Source organism: Thunnus albacares, chromosome 9, assembly GCF_914725855.1.
Source record: "Thunnus albacares chromosome 9, fThuAlb1.1, whole genome shotgun sequence".
Lineage (NCBI taxonomy): Eukaryota > Metazoa > Chordata > Actinopteri > Scombriformes > Scombridae > Thunnus > Thunnus albacares.
The window spans coordinates 8,388,841-8,406,240 of NC_058114.1; the positions used below are offsets into that span (position 1 = coordinate 8,388,841).

Consider the following 17,400-nt stretch of genomic DNA (forward strand, 5'->3'; position numbering starts at 1 on the left):
GTATGTATTGTTTGTTTGTGTTTGTGAGACAAAGGCAGTTTTGAACTGTGAATAAAACCTGAAGGTTTGAAGGGACTAAAAGAGGAGCATCTTATCAGAAGAACAGCCTCACAGCCTTTTGCAGCCTCAATCAGCCGATTGGGAGCACCTGTAGGCTATGTGTCTGTGTTTTTGTCACCTTCAACTCTGTTGAGTGCTGCCCTTAAAGATCTGGTATTATCGCCTTTTTGGACAATTTTTTATAAATGCTTAAGCTTTTTTAAACATACCTGTGATATTTTATTCACCAAAAGTTGTTTAGATTTCTCTAAATCCATCTTTCCTTACAGCCCAGATTCACTATGACTACCTATTCCAATTGGCTGGAGGTGTGGCCCCCACTTTCACCCCAAGCCAATCGGAATACTGCCTAATGAATAATTTACATGCCCTTAGGCAGTATCCTTACATGGACTAATGGCTGCTGCTGGAAACATAAAACAACAGTTGTCTATGAACCAGAGTCTGATCCTGAATGAAAGGGAAGAACCTGCTGTTGCACAGTTGAGATTTCAAAAGGATGTTTCAGAACAGTAAGATCATGTCTAAGTTTCCTAACAAAGTTGCTGGAGGGCGCTAGCTTAGCTTTAGCACACATCCTGCTTTGGCCATCATCCGGCTGAAATGCAAACTCAGACAACAAAAGTTATGTATGCACTCAATATGGGAGAAGGGTCTATCTGCAGTTGTGCAGATCTACATGACACACCCACTACTACATGAAAAGCCCACCTTACTACACAACACACTCCTGACCCCTAACCCTAACCGTCTCACAGCTCATGTCTAAACCTAACCAAATGGGTGTGTCATGTAGATACTGCGAGTCCACAGATAGACCTACTTGCAGTGTAGCGCTGGGTGACGGTGGCTTCACGCTAAAGCTTCCTCCATATTGATTTGCCTGTTGGGTCTGATGTAATAACGGGTTCAGCCTCAACATCGCAAGCTCTTGAGCCACGAATTTCAGAATTTCAGATAACTTAAACAGAGCAAGGAGACAGAAATTAGTAATTTTACAGCACAGGAGGACTCCCACCATCACCCTAATCCATCCCAAAGCTAATTTTTCATGTTTTACTCAATGACAGGGTAGTTGTATCAAATGTTACATACTTGGTTGCAATTGCAATTTTGCATGGGTGTGGCCTATATCAGTCGAATCAGCTTCATCCAAGGAACACATGGTGCAAATATTGTTTTGCTTCGCCTTGCGGTCCATGAGTTATTAGCCAAAATGTAAAACGTGTAATAACAGACCACTTGCAGCAATCACACTAATTAGCAGAAAGAGAGAGGTCTCCCTCCTACAGACAGAGCTTAGTGCACTATAAAGAGCCCAGATTACCAATAGTGACATTTTTATTATTTGTACAATAGAGACTTTAGTACATTATTCAAAACACTTCTTATATACTGAAAAAATGGTACGTCCCAAAGCCCAAAATGGCTTCAGTATAATCGCTGCACAGCATTTTTTCAATTTTATACATATATTATTTTTTGTAAAAACTGTATCTTAAATAGTATGTACAGATAGCGTCTGCAAAATGCATTCTAAACACATGATATATATTATATATACTTCGGCAATTACATTTCTCCGCATTAATACTCAAACTTAAAACTGGAAGGATTTCAACTTGCATGTGCAAATAAATAAAGAAATAAATAGTTCTGTTAAATCGTCACTAAAATTTGTCCAACTTATAACTCAACAGCAGTTCTCTCTTCGGAGGTCAAAGTACTTTTTGTCACACAACAGAAGAAGCAGCATTCAAGTTGGGTAGGTGTAGGTACTGCAGAAAGCATGAGTACATTCACAATCAATATGAGTCATTTTAAATTGGATTTCATTCACAGCTATGTACAGTGACACCGTCCTCAGCATTTGTTCAGCTCTTATGTAGTTTAAACACATAGAAAATGACTGTTTTTATAGTCATATACATATATATATAATATATATTTGTATAACACAAATTCACAATTACAGTAGAAATACATTTTATACAGTTTTGGATAGTACATGTGTAGGTCTCCAAGTCATACTGTGCGTACTTCCATCCATAACTTTGTTATAAGTGTCATTATAAAATATCACAATTTTTGAGCAAAGCTAAGGTATATCAATATATTTAGAAAGAATTACCTGAAACATGTAGTAAAAAATAATTATATTATCAAACCTTTTTTCTCTGTTCTCATCACAATATCTTTGATATTTCAAACTCTAAATAGGGTTGGGTGGGTACCTGTGGTTAAGATCAACCACACAACTTAACTGTGCCATTTTGTGTCCCTTATTGAATTAACTAAATTCTGATGCTTATTAGGAGACTTGACACAAAATGGGCACAGGATGACACTGTCACGTCAAGTAAAAGCAAAGGACAGTGAAGGATGTTGTTTTGCTCTGGATGAAACATCAGATGTTACACAGAACAGAACAAAACTCACTGCCATGAAACGCCTTCAGGACACTTGTTGCATTTACACGAAGACAGAAAATGAACTTCTTCACTTTTTTTTTTTTCTTTTTGTGGTTGCTTCTGTCATGTTAATACAATTTCTGAAGCGTGACCATGCAGGTCAGATTTTATATAAGACCACACTGCCATGGCTTCACCTTTGGCCAGAAACCTCTCATACAGTCTCAGTTTTTAATCTGAGTTGACATAACTTGGTTTCCCTGTTTTATAAATGTCAAATTCCAAACAACACCTGACCCAATCCACATATAATTTTCAACATTCACCAACAAAGTTGGCACATCTAAATTTCCATGTACACCCAGTGTCAATTTGCATCTTCTCAGGTTACAAAAGTTACACTGAGATTTCAAGTGAAGCTAAAGTCTTTGTGATAGAGATCAGATCTTTCCCTGATTGTCTAAAAAGGTAAAATCCGATTCAAGGCCGATTTACCCGTTAAGAAAGACTAACGGTGTGTGTTATACCTTATTGATTCTGCTGGGGAAATTCTCTTTTCACTTGCTGCTTTGCACAGGGAGGCCAGAGGTCAGGGCACTTCAGCAGAGCGGATGCTCTGGATTTGATGCTGAGCCAACAATTGAAACAGTTTCCCTACTCACTAAAGCCATGCAGCTGCTCTCACTGTGGACAGATATGATCTGGGCCACAGTGAGGTGAAGCTCTGATGTTTTGGGCCTGTGTAAATACAACCAGGGAGGGTCAGAGGGTCTATATGGCACCAAGTATAGAACATCAGTCTCACTGTAAATCAGTGGTATAATACATCTAGAGTCTTCTAGAGAGTACAGGCCTCTAGAAGCCAACAGAAAATGGCTGGCTGACAGTGACCAACGATATGAAAGCATGCTGTGCATTTACCATACAACTCAAACAGCTAGAAAGGGACGTGACATTGCTGAGACAATTGTAGAAAACACTTCAAACTCTCGAAATGTGGCACAAATGTTATAGATAGTGTTACAGTGTGTGTGTGTGTGTGTGTGTGTGTGTGTGTGTGTGTGTGTGTGTGCGTGTGTGTGTCAGTATGTCTGGTTTTATAATAACATTTGAAGTCAAAGATGAGGTTAGAATATAGATATGCAATGCTGCATAGAGCACACCATTGTATATGTGTTGTGTATGAGTGTACATGAGTCTGTGTGTATGTGTGTGTGTGGGTGTGTGTTTGCCTGTTGTGTATGGCAGTGTGTGTATGTGTGTGTGTATGTGTGTGTGTGTGTGTGTGTGTGTGTGTGTGTGTGTAAACATTAGCATGAGTTGCTCATTAGATGGCACTGCAGGACAAGTTAGGCTCTGCTGAAAAGCTCAATGGGCAGAACCTCGGAAATATTGCTTTAGCTCTTTTCAGCACAGCTGTGCAAGCAAACAGTTTTTTTTAAAACAGAAAACAAGTAGCAGAGATGGAGTATGAAAACTGTTTTCTACACAGAAAAATTGTGGTATATATGCTTTAAAAAATTGTCCATTTGGAGAATCCCTGTATGTTCATATGAGAGAATTGAGAATGTGGTTTATCAACAATAATAATATTAATCAAACTTTTAGAGCTGTCTGTCCAGGCCCCAAGGAGAGTGCAGCTCTAGGAGGCTGCAGCTCTATATATGTACACAAGGCAGAAAGTCTTAAGATTTCAATTTCTGTACACTGGAGGCAATAATACCTGCAGAACAGAACAGACGACAGCAGAACAGAACAAAGCACAAAACAGTGAAAGAAAGAGGAGAACAGAAGAAAACATAAGACAAAAGAATTGAACAGAATACAATACTGCAGAGAAAAAAAAAGAAAAAAAGAACAGTGAAGAACATGGAAAGTGAACCATGTGCTACACCAGGAAAATCATTAAAAATCTACCATGGACAGCAAAATACAAGGCAGTGGAGAAAAGCAAAAATACCCCAGAACTCTAACTAACCAACAAAACAAACTACTCAGACTGGCCAATCAGATGACTGCCTAATTAACAAACCAACCACAAAATCCAAACTGCAGCAGCCCTGTAGGGACTCAAAGGGTAGAGTCCTCTTGTGGTCTGTCCAACCGTCGATCAGGTCCCCGACCGCCGGTAGACAGAAGAGCCGATATGTTTCCTATGGTACATTTGGCACTAGTATTTGCCTTTGGTCCAGCAATAGGCAAAAAAATGTCTGTGTATTCCCCTAAAAAGGTAAAAAAGGCGGCTCATTTTTCAGGTCCACAAGCCTCCAGCGGAGGGCAGGTGGTGTGGCGTGGGATGGCGATGAGCAGAGAAGAGAAACGATGTTGTGTTTATTTGTTTGTTTGTTATAAAACTATTTCTAGCACGTGCTGCTGTCTCTCAGAACCACCAAGTCCACCGTCCACTGGAAACTCTTCAGCAGAGAGACGGCTGTCTCGTGCTCCATGTGTAAAAAACTATGTCCGTTAGCCTGCAAGGCAAACATGCAGCACAGTCAACAGCATGTGTGTGTGTGTGCAGTTTTTCCATACATATGTATATGTGTGTGTGTGTGTGTGTGTGTGTGTGTGTGTGTGTGTTTGTGTGTGTGTGTGTGTGTTTGTGGAGGGATGGAGGGTCACTGCCATCATTATCTCAGAAACACATCACTGTTGGGGAAAAGAGAGAGAAGAGGAGGAGCTACACAGTCATGCTGTAGAAAGAGAAGGGGTAAAGACAAAAAAGGGCTTTTTAGATGAGTTAATCCAGCTAAACTGTACATCTGTGGAGAAAAGACGAAAGGGAAGGAGAGAAGGGAGGGAAACATGAAGGGGTTCATGGTAAAGCACTAATTATGACTACATGGTGCAATCCTCACACTTTTCTTTTGGGCAAAACTAGCAAATAGCTACACTACTTTGAAATAATAGCTACAATAAATATACTAATGCATGTAGCACAGTAAGAGGGTGAGGTTTGTACTATTCCAATTGAGCGTATTTTGTTTCAATTTTGACTGATTTACAAAATATTCCAATATTTGTGTCTATTGTTGCTCCCTGTGAAGTAATATCCCTGCAGGGTGTAAACATAAATTGTTGCAGCATCAACCTTATAATGCGACCATGTGTACTCATAGGCACTCAAGTTTGCTTTCTCACAACTTATAAAAAAGACAAATAGTCTAGTCATCTGATAAACCACATAATTTGGCGAATTACATTCTGTTTACTTTCGCACACACAATCTGCTTTCATGGCAAATTACCAATAACAGTCGTTCTCAGAGGGTAGGCTGACACATCACAACATTGTCTTTTTCCAGTGTGGTTGAGCTATTATTCTGTTACCTTTTAGAAAAATTCACAGTGTTCAAGCCTAAATCTTATCCAAAGTGACTGCATTTTAAGACCAATTATGCAGTGAAAGAATGTAAATCTTGAATAGCACAAAAACACAGTGTGGCTTAATAACTGTTTTCATTAGAAACTGAGTTAACTGACATGGAAATATAAGAAATTGAGCTCTGCTGGATTTTGTGTCATCACTGCAGACCTATGGCAGTTACAGCCGATGCTGCATGATGACGTAGCCTCATTTAAATTCAGCACTGATATCTTATGCAATGGCCTTCACAACCTTCCTTCACTCAGGTTTTCAACAGTATAAACTGTTAGGCCACTCAAATCCAGCTGTAATCTGTGACCTCAAAAGTTCTTGGTTGTCATTAGCTAAAGAAGAAAGATGGGTGAAAGGTTGGTGGGGGGGCTTCTGGGGGGGTCATGCCAGATTTCTAGACCAACAGATACACACACAGAGGCAGAATATACAGGCAGGAAAACGCTGAAGTCTGAACCCTAATATAAACTCCATGTGAGCTAACACCAGTGGGTGGGTTACGGCTTATCAATGATTGTTTGCTGCTGTTGGATAGCCTATGTAATAAAATGTTACTTTACATGGCAGGTAAAGTGTTTATGACTTCCTCCTTTGTCCTGCTAAATGCCCTGCCTCCTTGTTTGAAAAATAGGGGAAGGGTAGGGGAGGAAAGGGGGGTAAAGGTGTGGCTGTTTCTGGCCCATCTGATGATGAGTGAGAGGGTGTTACCTGCAGTATCTTGTCTCCAGGCTGCAGGGCAGAGGCGGCGGGCCCGTCATGCTGTACCCTAGTAACAAAGATACCCTATAAGTCAAAATGATACACCGTTAGGACAACACAGGGACACGATGGTTTAGAATCTTTGCCTTTCTCATTCTCATCTCAATATCCACCCCCCCAGAAAATCACATTTCTGCCAAAAGTTTAAGGGCAGTTAAAAAATGCGTTCTCTTTGTTCTGAATTTGGGAAGGCATGCAAATATACCTTTGACAACAAAATTGCAAGTCATACATAATTATTGAACTCTAGTTATTCAAAGTACTTGAGTTTACATTGAACAGACTAGTTTTAATTCAGCATCTATCTTAAAATCTACAGAAGCTGAATGATACATTCCTCCCAAAAAGACAGATTATACATGCCAAAATGGTTTATCACCTAATTATACAGATAAAGACTTGGTGACAATTAGACATAAAAATAGAAAAATAGATAAACAGTAAATATATATAAAGAATAGGGGAAGAGGAATAGGTGTGGAATGGGTACTGACTAGGGGAAAGAAGTAGGTAGCAGGAGGGGCAGAAGATATTTCATCCCCCATATTTTCCCTCAACAACCCAAGGCAGAGATTGTAAAAACACCAACATCTTTTCACAGAGAGCTGAAAGATGTTTTTGAACACAGAAAGTGTAGGACAATGCATCTGTAACAGCTCAACATGTTTCAACAGGTTGCGCACGTGTTGAACACACAATAGTGAGCATAACAGACAGATGTGCCACACAGAAGTGACACCGGTTAATAAAGAACAATACGATGTAGTAGTGATAGTGCAGTGGCACCAACATACTATAGGCTATGAGTGAATGCAGGAACAGACACATACAGGTATATTGCATAGAAGTGCATATGTTAGAGGTATTAGTTAAGCTACTATACACAATAACATTTATACAGTGAGCCTCATAATTAGATAAGAAATAAGACGTTATTTTCCCTGGGTTTGTCATATTTTCAGATTCAAATATGCCATTTCATATATGGCAACATAGTAAAAAAAATCAACTTCATAAAATGTTATTTGGACAATGTTAGCACTTTGTAATGATCCCCTGACATCTCAAGCACTGAAACCTATGACATGTCCCTGTCAGGTCACATATGGAGCTCACTGTACATTACAAATGTATTTGTTAGCAGCTGAAATTGGTTAGCGTTAGTCACAACAATCAAACATTTACAGACTATAAAGCAGTTGCACACAAAGCTGCCCTACAAAAACCTTCCATCTTTAAAATGTACTTTTTCAGTAAATTTGAAAAAAAAAAAATCTGCAAATTATGCCAAAGCATGAGCACATTTTTAACAAGATTAAGTAATTGTATTATTGTTAATCTAGACAAGCTAAATGAACAAGTTTCTACAATGTTAGTGGTCAGTATTGAGGATGAGGGTTTTGCAGCTCAGGGATAACACACATACAATTTTCTCAGAGAAATGACAGTTGATACATATGTTTGTTATCAACAGCAGCTCAATGTGCAAGCACAGCATATCTAGCAACACTAGGAACAGAAAATTGGATTTTCACAACCCAGATGTGACTAAAAATCCATGTTCTGCTCCCAAAATCCCTGTCTTCTGTTCTTAAACCAAGCCTGAGAGGCTAATACATCAAAGCCTGGGATCTCACTTCTGTCAATACAGGAACTGAGTCCTGTCTCCATTCATTGAATCCTAATTAGCCAGAAGTGAAGTTGACCCAGTGGCTTAAAAGTGTCACAGTTAGTCTTTTAAATCAAACTCAGGAGAATATCACTGTCATTTCTTTTTTTTTTAGCAACCTCATAATGATGTCAGATGGGTTTTACAAATGATTTTAAGACATTAAGAAATCTGATTCATCGAGGTTAGAAAACTCTGTTCTCACAAGCAATTTTTGGGAACTTTCAACTACAGTATTTGATTAAATATAAAAGGGTTTCGGTGCAGAAGATTATTCTGCACAGGATATACATAGTTAGATTAGATCATCATGCTTTTTAGAGACAAAATAAAAGGGTACTGGTACATTTACAGAATCTAGAGATTAAGCTATTACATTGAGAAGATTTTTCCTCAAAAACACTTTGGAGGTCAAGAAAACATGAAGAGGGCAGCATCTTTTGTTTCAGTTTGGATAGACAAAACAGGCCTTAAAATTCAAACTGGCATTTTTGAAGCCAATTTGCACATGAGAGTGTTTTACAAATATAAAACTCACTAAATCATCTGGGAAACAAGTATGCCACTCTAGCCCAGATAAATCAGTGGAATTAGTCCCCACTGAATTAACTGTAACCAACTGGGTGCAAACAACAAGATGACCACTAGAGGGAGCCACGATCCTGTGGAACAGTTGTGGCTGTAGTAGGCTCAAGGGATCAAAACCATAGATGTATAATTTATCAGTCAAGCTGTTTTGATACACAGTCCTTTTTAACTATTTAAACTCTCACTCAATTTAGCCTTAAGTTTGCCCTTAATTACATTAAAAGAAAATAAAACCAATATATGTATACTTGCCTGTAAATACTAAAATAGTCACTAATGAAGCTTTTGGTGATAAAAGGAAAAAAAAACCTACAGGAGCTCTCATAATTAGGTCAGAATAAACAATTGAAACAAAATCAAAAGCTTGTTAGAGCTAAAACTGCTGACAGATCAGCCCTGAGTTGACTACCATTGATCATTAAATCATGAAAACAACATTTAACTGCTTCAGCAAGATGCCTCACGTGTGGATCAAAGAGGAAATGTTCATAGGGTAGGAAACAACAGAACTATAATAAGAAAAGGAGTTTCAAAAAAGGAAATTTGGAGTAAGGAAAGCAGAAAGTTGTATCCTGGTGACAGTTAACCACCATTAGACCCTGTGGGCGGGCTCTAAGGTGAGCAAACCTACACATTAAAATGTATATATCACATTTTACATTTGAACCATACACACTTCCATGACTCAGTGAAAAATGAACAGTTGCTGACGTTAACTGACATCACTGCCGATAACCAGAGGCTTAGCAGGTGATTGACAATTACCATCATTGTTTACCATTCACTGAGCTCATGGGAAGCTGCAGTATGTATAGTGAATGTCAACATTTTACTTTAAAGTGAAATATTACAACACATTATACACTATCCATCCACCCCTGTTAACACAGATAAATATTTTTATATCTGTCTATACCTGTATTTCAAGTCTCCTATCGTCTATATGCTGTATAAATTTACTGTGTGTAAACCATAATTACTCATCTAAAGATCATGCTTTATGAATACGAATAGGCAGTTTTGACAAAATATTTAGTAGAATCACTTGAGAAACTGCTCATCTTCATTGGTTTCAATTCCTGCCTGTGCAACATTGCATTAATAATGGACAAACTGCAGCTGGTGGAAGCGTTATGGATAGACACAGAGATGGGAAAGATTAAATAACTGTACGAGTCAGCAACTTAAACACTAGTTGTCTACTAAAAACTTAAGTGAAATGATGAATTGACAGTTCCTGTATTATCAGTTCCCACCCCCGACTTAAATTAATTCACCATTGTGTCACATGGGCTGTGCAGAGGCTGAATGTTTTAAAGGACTCTTCTTACAGGCTTTCTATTTATAGACCAGCTGTCTCCTCAGTTACTCAACATCTGAATAACAGTCAGTAAAATCTGTCATACTTCCCATCCCTAGATCAAAGCGTTGAACATCTAAAATCACCCACGATGTCCCAGAACTAAGCAGCCTTCCTAAAATAGCTGTGAGAGCTCCATGAGCAGCCGTGCTCCTTTAGACTGACTATAGCAGCATGTTTCTAGGACAGACTGCCATGTGCTGGAGGCCTGGGGGATCTGCAACCCCAACAGGCTCTCAGTTACAGGCACTCTGACAGAATCAGTCAAACTGAGAAGTAGAAATGATAAAAGAGTTTGGCATATCTTGTAATTAGACATCATGTATGCATGTGGGCACAAATATGTTTTCAAAATATGGAAATATTCAAGTTTGTTGATTTAACTTCATTTTCCAACCAACCTGCCAGTGATAAGGACTCTTTTAAGATCAAATAAACACATAAACTAAACTATTTACTATTACTATTTACTACATAAATGTCTATATCACAAAGGTGTCTTGTATTATCAGTCCTAACTGCCAAACTCAAGGGTTTTGAGTATTTCAGGAGATTTAGTTTAGATATACTACAAATAACCCAGATACATGAGTCTTAGGTATTTAAGTGAAGTGCAAAGGAAACTAAATCCATAAACAGCTCCTGCTTCTTACCATTTCAAATACATAAATCCTTAATTAATCTGCTATTTTCCAGTATTTTTTAATGTAACATCACAGACTCAAAGTGACTCAAAGTTAACCAAGTCAACTACTACCCCACAGACAGACAGACAGGCCGATAAACGAAACACTGCGGTAACGAGCAGCAGTTTCCATGGCAACTCTGAGGTAAAGCTGGGGAGGCTGTGATTGGCTGGCAGGCCAGGTCGGGTCGTACCATGTCGGAGGGTTTGAAGGGGTTCCCCTGGCCACTGATGCCACCAGAGATACTGAAACCAAGACCGGGGTTCTTCTCTATTCTCACACACAACTAGAGAGAGAGAGGAGGGACACACAGAGAGAAAAGAAAGAGAGAGAGAAAGAAAGAAAGACAAGTGAAAGTGAAATCTAAAGATCATAGCAGTCTCTACATGAGCATAGATTACATACACAACAGTAACGGGGCTTTCATGTCATGTGTGACACGCTCTGGCAGCTATATTGGAGGTCCTCCAAACTGAGCCACAAATACTCTTGTCAGAGTTTGACATAATGAAATGCTTCTCATATTTGGAAGGGCAAAAACAAAACCCTGAGGAAGATCAGCTGATGATGAGCCAATCTGAATGCTGCAAATGACTTCATGTTCCCACCTAAACTCTCCATCTGTGAAATATCTCACATTTAGAACTACACCTCCGTGGCTTTTTCTAGACCTGTTTCTGCACAACCTGTCACTGCTAGGCTTGTAAAATCACACATGGATGTAGTGGTTATCAGTATATTTTGTTTCCTTGAATAGAAACATGTTTTCCTGCGTATTTGATCAGGTAACAATCATATTCTGTTATCCTGTTGGCTAGTTGTAACATGTAGATGTTAACCACTACTCTTTGCCAAATTTGTTGCCTGTTAGCTGACAAAGCCAACAATGACAATAGCAACAAAGAAAGCCAAAATCAGTTTACTTTGTCACAGTTACCTACATTTAGGAACAGATTTAGCTTATCAAACCATTCACTTTTACTTGTGTTGCTACTCAAAAGACCACAAAACCCTTTCTAACCTATTTACTATATACAGTATGTAACTGTTGTTTGAGCATAGCGCATTTTCTAAATAGACCCCCAAGATAGTGAGACATGTGTTGCCTCAGACAAACAGACAGACGGTCAGATACCTGTTCTTGGAAACCATCCGTGCTCTTCTGGCCTTTAGTCTGCAACAGGCAGCGTGCGCTCTGAGGCCGCGGGTTGGTGTGAGTGGTCATAACAACCTGATTGTTATGGACCATGCCCTGGTTGCCGTGGTACTGGGGGTTGGTGGCAGGCTGATGGGGGTTGTGGGAGGTATGAGGGTTATACTGGGATTGGTTCCCGGATGAGGACAGGCCCATGGTCATGCCGGCACTTGGGTAGCCCTGGCCAGGAGGGGGAAGGGCTGGATGGAAAAAACAGAGAAACTGGTAGCATTTAACACTAAATAAATAAAACTTTGTGTAATTGATTAATGTGTAGGCTGCTGATTAGTTACACAAGGTACACACACTTTCTGACTTTTTCTCCCAACTGCTATCACACTATTATTCTACTACTGAGTATCTACATATTTCAAATATAAAAATTAGAAACTAAAAGCTAATCTAAACTTGACATGACTTGACGCTACCTGGAACTGGATTAAAAAAAGAGAAAATAACTGAAAAACAAAAACTACAAATAACAGCATATTTCAGTTTAAAAAGGTAGAAACCTGGATATAATTTTATTACAGTTTAACACCAGCATACAACTCTTGTTTCCATTTACACATTGTGATTGGAGTTAAGGATTGAGTGACAGCTTGTAACCCCAATAATTCAATGCGTTTAACTACTTACAATTAATTTCTAATTCCAAAATAAATCTGTACAGGCTACAAATGAACAATTTTTTAATTTACTTTTACCTTGAGACATGGTGCCTTGATATTGCCCCCCAGAGGGAACGACTGATAGGGGCATCCCTGGCTGGTATTGGCCCTTGTTCATCATCCCGCCATCGTAGACCTGCTGACCGACCACACGATGAGGGGTCGTGGCCGAGGAGGAGGAAGAAGAAGTGACGATCATGGTATTGTGTGATTGGTGAGATGGGTTATGGGGGTGGCCGCCCTGAGGAAAGAGGAGCGGGAATTAGGTAAGTGGAGATATTGTATAGTGTTAAGATGTTTATTCATCTGCATTTATAACAAATATGTATATGAGCAGTGTCCTTCCTTACTCTCTTGGTGGAGTTTGATTGAAAGGTACACTGATTACACAGCAGCTCTCACCTTTTTCATGAGGTTGTCAGGTGGGACATCCCTTCTGCCAAGTGAGTAGGGAGCCCACTGATTGCTCCCTGACACCCCCTCCTGGTCATTGTCCAGCATGGCAGCCTGCTGGGAGGGGGTCTGAGAGGGAGACAGAAACAAAGACAGAGACAGACCAATTAACAATTACTGAGAATGAACATTTAACTTTCATAACATACTTGTATGTACATGTAGACGTATGTCAACCTTTGTCTGCCTGAGTTTCAGACAGGTTTAAATCAATGTTATATGAGATTTTGTTATATTTTTAAGTATGAATAGGGTTGTACCACCTCAGTTAATAGATTCCCCTTCTTAATGAAGTAAAGTAGTACGGCATGCAGTGATACCACCAGTCAACATGGGCTGGAGGTTACAGGTGATAAATATTGCATCTGAATAGAAATTACCTTCTGCAAGAGTTGCTCTTTTAATAGAATTCCCAACTCAAAATTGTGACTTTTTGTTTATACCAAGTGTCCAAGTATCAGATAGTAAAGACAGAGAATAAATCATAAAGATTATAGTTTTTGACAGCAACTCAGCTCACCTTACAGTAAGCTCTACAAATAGTTTACTATGGTGTAGACCCACCGCTTTGTGTGTTAGACAACAAAGATCTGCATGTAGATAATGCAGTGTACTTTAGGATGGAGAGGACAGATGTCTGTTTGTTGAGTTGATTTAGTTGAGGGCTTCAACTAACAATTATTATCATTATCTGTTGATACTTTCATGATTAGAATCGATTAGTTATTTGGTCTATAAAATGACAAAAAATGTTAATCACTGTTTCGCAAAGCCCAAGGTGCAACGTAAAATCTCTTGTTTTGTCTCAACCAACAGTCCACAACCCAAAGACAGTCAGTCAACAATCATAGACAAATAAAGAAGCCAGAAAATATTCACTTTTAAAAAGCTGGAACCAGAGAATTTCAGCATTTTTTTTTCTTTTAAAAATGTCTCAAAACAATTAAATGATTATCAAAATAATGGGCTACTAAGTGTCTTTTGGTCGACCAATCGATTAATGGACTAATTGTTGCAGCTCTTGTTTAGTCTCTGTTGTTTTGGCAACCTTGAAAAGTTGAAAGTGTCTAATAGCTGAATTCAAACTCTTGAATTACCAATTCACCAAATTACCAATTTATACACACGTTATATTCAGCCACTCCGAGAATATTTGGAACACCAAAAAATAAGACATATCACCCCAAGTTCATTGATACTCACAGCTTGAGATGGTAGACAAGATAGTTATAATAATCTAAATTATGATTAGTAATATGTCACACAGTTAAATAATAGTTCATGGTAGCTGTAGTTGGGTGGAGAGGTAGTGGCAGCTATGTGTGGAGTACCAGGGGTTCATTGTACTCAGTGGGATACTCACAGTGTTAGCAGACGGAGGAGGAGGTAGTGGCAGCCAGCGGCCAGCAGGGGGCTCATGCTTAGTGTTATTGTAAAGGTTAAAGTTCAAAGTGCTGCTTTGCCCCTGGCCATGACCCCCGCCCTGACAGAGCATGCCCAGCGTGAGCGTGTTGTGCTTTAGGACACCACTCTGATTGGAGAAGACAACATCACATGACATGGGTGAATGAGGGGAGGGGAAGGGGAGCCTGCACAGCGGGCTGCAGCGTGGCGACAACACACTGTGAGCTCCACAAACAAACAAACAACAATAACACTGATAAAACAACAACAACAACAACAACAACAATAACAACAACAACAACAGTGCAGAGTTGCTGAAAGCACAGAGAAATGTTAGCTAGTGATTGGTCAATACACAAAGTGAACATTGTGTTATACAAGCAACAACTGGTGGATAAAGTCATTCCATTAGTTAATAAATTAGTATACTAGTGCTCACATCAGTTAGTAAGTAATATTGTATGTATGATCATTTAAAGAAGCCCAATCCCTAACTGAAAACATCTCCCTGCACTAAGGTCTTTTCCTTTGTAACGTTGCTCATGTTCAAAAAATTAGACCAAACTGGCCGTATGGAAAACATGCATTTAGTTTGATTAAATTAATTTAATTTGTGTTAGAGGCTGTGTTTCCACTTTAAGGACTTTATAAGGGATAAAACTGATACTCTATATCAGTGTTGATACATAGTTTCTGTATAATTACACTACCCTGAAAAATAGCCTTGTCTTTAAAAAGTGATTGTGTTAATTCTGAAGATCTTGTGGTTTTTTTAAACAAATGAAAATGTGAATGAGTGCAGTCTCTCAAAATAACATTTTAAAGAGGGACTGTTGAGGGATTGATTGATTTTTAATGGTCAAATTTGAAGCAGCAAATGACTAAATATCCTGAATTTTATTGAATGGTATGGGTCAAGCTCAAACATCATTGGGACTCTAAAATTTCTGTAATGCCACTCTAGTTTCATTAGACCCTTCCTGCATGATAAACATCTACATCTTCAAACTCCACACTCCCAGTGTAATAACATAGGCTCTCTTTTAAAAAAAATACCATTACATCATCAGGGTTATTTTCTCAGACTTTGGAAAGGTACTCCAGAGACATGATACAACTGTATTCACAGGCTGTTTAGTACTTACAGCAACCGTCTTTAAAATAACACTACTAGATGTAACCTCACTGACTTTTCACTTGTTTGAAAAAAAGATTTTAAGACTCAACACAAGATCAAATGACTTGTCACATTACAAGTTGTGTGGCACTGCATCTCAGGACATGTGGTTTCTTCAGCACATATCCACAGTAGTGAGTGTGCAGTAGGTCAGGCTGACAGAGCGACAGTGTGGAGTGGACACACATGCAGCCAGACACATATCTTGTCAACTTTACAACACAGACTTAGACAGATACAGATTGGGAGGGCCTCCGAATGTGTGTGTGTGCATCTCCCTCTTCCGTGTGTCTGCATCACATTGACGTACCCTGTCCAAGCGTTTGGCCTCTATGTGCCTGAGCAGCTGTTGCCTCCAATCGGCAGGCATCTTGGAGGTGATGTCTTCAGGTTTCTGTGGTACGACAGGTCTTACTTTGATGGTGTCATCGGATGGTTTCTCAGGACAGGTTGCCAGGGTGTAGTCAGGGGGCATCTTCTCCAGCAGGGCAGCCATAGTGGGACGAGCAGACACTGGACGGGCCTGAGGATCAATATCATGAAGATCATGAAGAAAATTCTTGAAAGTTTGACTGAAAGCTATGGTTTTATTTGAAGGAACTGTGTGTGAAAGAGGACATATCATGCTTGTTGTGATTTTCTGTTATTTTTATACCATTATAATGTCGGATGTTTATGTTAAACAGGGTCAAAGGTCCAAAACTTGAGTTGATTGTATGTAGAAATGCCCCAAAAGCCAGCCTTCTCTGAACACTTTGTTTGCAAAATTACCTCTACTTCCTCCTCAGGATGACATCAGATTGTTTGCACATAGCAAACAAACAGCCCACCGCTGTTAGCCTTTCTTGCTAAAGTTGTTGACGTTGTCCATACACACATTTCGGATTGGATTCCGGCTCAAAAATGTACAGATGTATTTGAGAAGTTTCCATTCTGAGTAAAGAACTAGAAAAAGAAGTGAAATCCTACTACTGCTTACTGATGTAGCCTCCCGGGCTGCCAGAAGTTGGCCAAGACGCAGCTTTCGGAAGCTAGCCAATCAGAACAGAGTGGGCTCATGGGGAGGGGGGCCTTAAAGAGATTGGAGCTAAAATGGCCTGTTTCAGACAGAGGCTGAACTGAGGGGCTGCATAAAGGGCCAGTATAAGATAAATAAAGAGTTTTTTGAACTGTAAATCACGCAAAGAAATTCCAGCAGTGCCACAAATGAAAAATATAGACCTGGAAATGATATGATGATACGTCCCCTTTAAGATTAGGGCTGCATTTCCCTTTCATCCGAAACTGTCATCACAAAAAAAGACAGCATTTGTTCTAAAAAGCCTGAAACAACTCATGTTGTTTCTGAAAAGCGACCTATTGCAGTCAAGCAAATAATGACTGTACCTCTACAGGAAAATGTCAGCATTACCTCTTTGTTAAAACAGTTAAAAACAGCCTGTTTATGTTTAGTTTTGTGACATTTTGGATTGTCCTCTAAATTGCTGACCCACATGAGGAAGTTTACGTATCCTGGGGGGAGGTGATGGTAAAATAGAACATGAAATTGGCAGGCAGATTGGCACAGTGATTCAGTAATGCAGACACCG

The 17,400-nt window shown here is 39.3% G+C and overlaps 1 protein-coding gene across 4 annotated transcripts in view; it reads right to left on the reverse strand.

Moving 5' to 3' along the window:
• Positions 1-1,383: 1,383 nt before the first annotated feature.
• lrrc7 (leucine rich repeat containing 7) overlaps positions 1,384-17,400 on the reverse strand; it is a 76,103-nt gene continuing 60,086 nt past the window's right edge. Inside the window, exons 25-32 of one of the 4 annotated variants that reach the window (XM_044362326.1) lie at positions 16,122-16,334; positions 14,594-14,761; positions 13,180-13,299; positions 12,814-13,018; positions 12,047-12,306; positions 11,105-11,197; positions 6,558-6,632; positions 1,384-4,942 (exon numbers count right to left, since the gene is read on the reverse strand). In XM_044362326.1, the coding sequence (XP_044218261.1) occupies positions 4,832-4,942; positions 6,558-6,632; positions 11,105-11,197; positions 12,047-12,306; positions 12,814-13,018; positions 13,180-13,299; positions 14,594-14,761; positions 16,122-16,334 (1,245 nt within the window). In that variant the 3' untranslated portion in view covers positions 1,384-4,831. Of the gene's footprint in view, positions 5,165-6,557; positions 6,633-11,104; positions 11,198-12,046; positions 12,307-12,813; positions 13,019-13,179; positions 13,300-14,593; positions 14,762-16,121; positions 16,335-17,400 lie in introns of all 4 variants that reach the window. The other 3 variants (XM_044362329.1, XM_044362327.1, XM_044362328.1) reach the window with 3 other exon arrangements.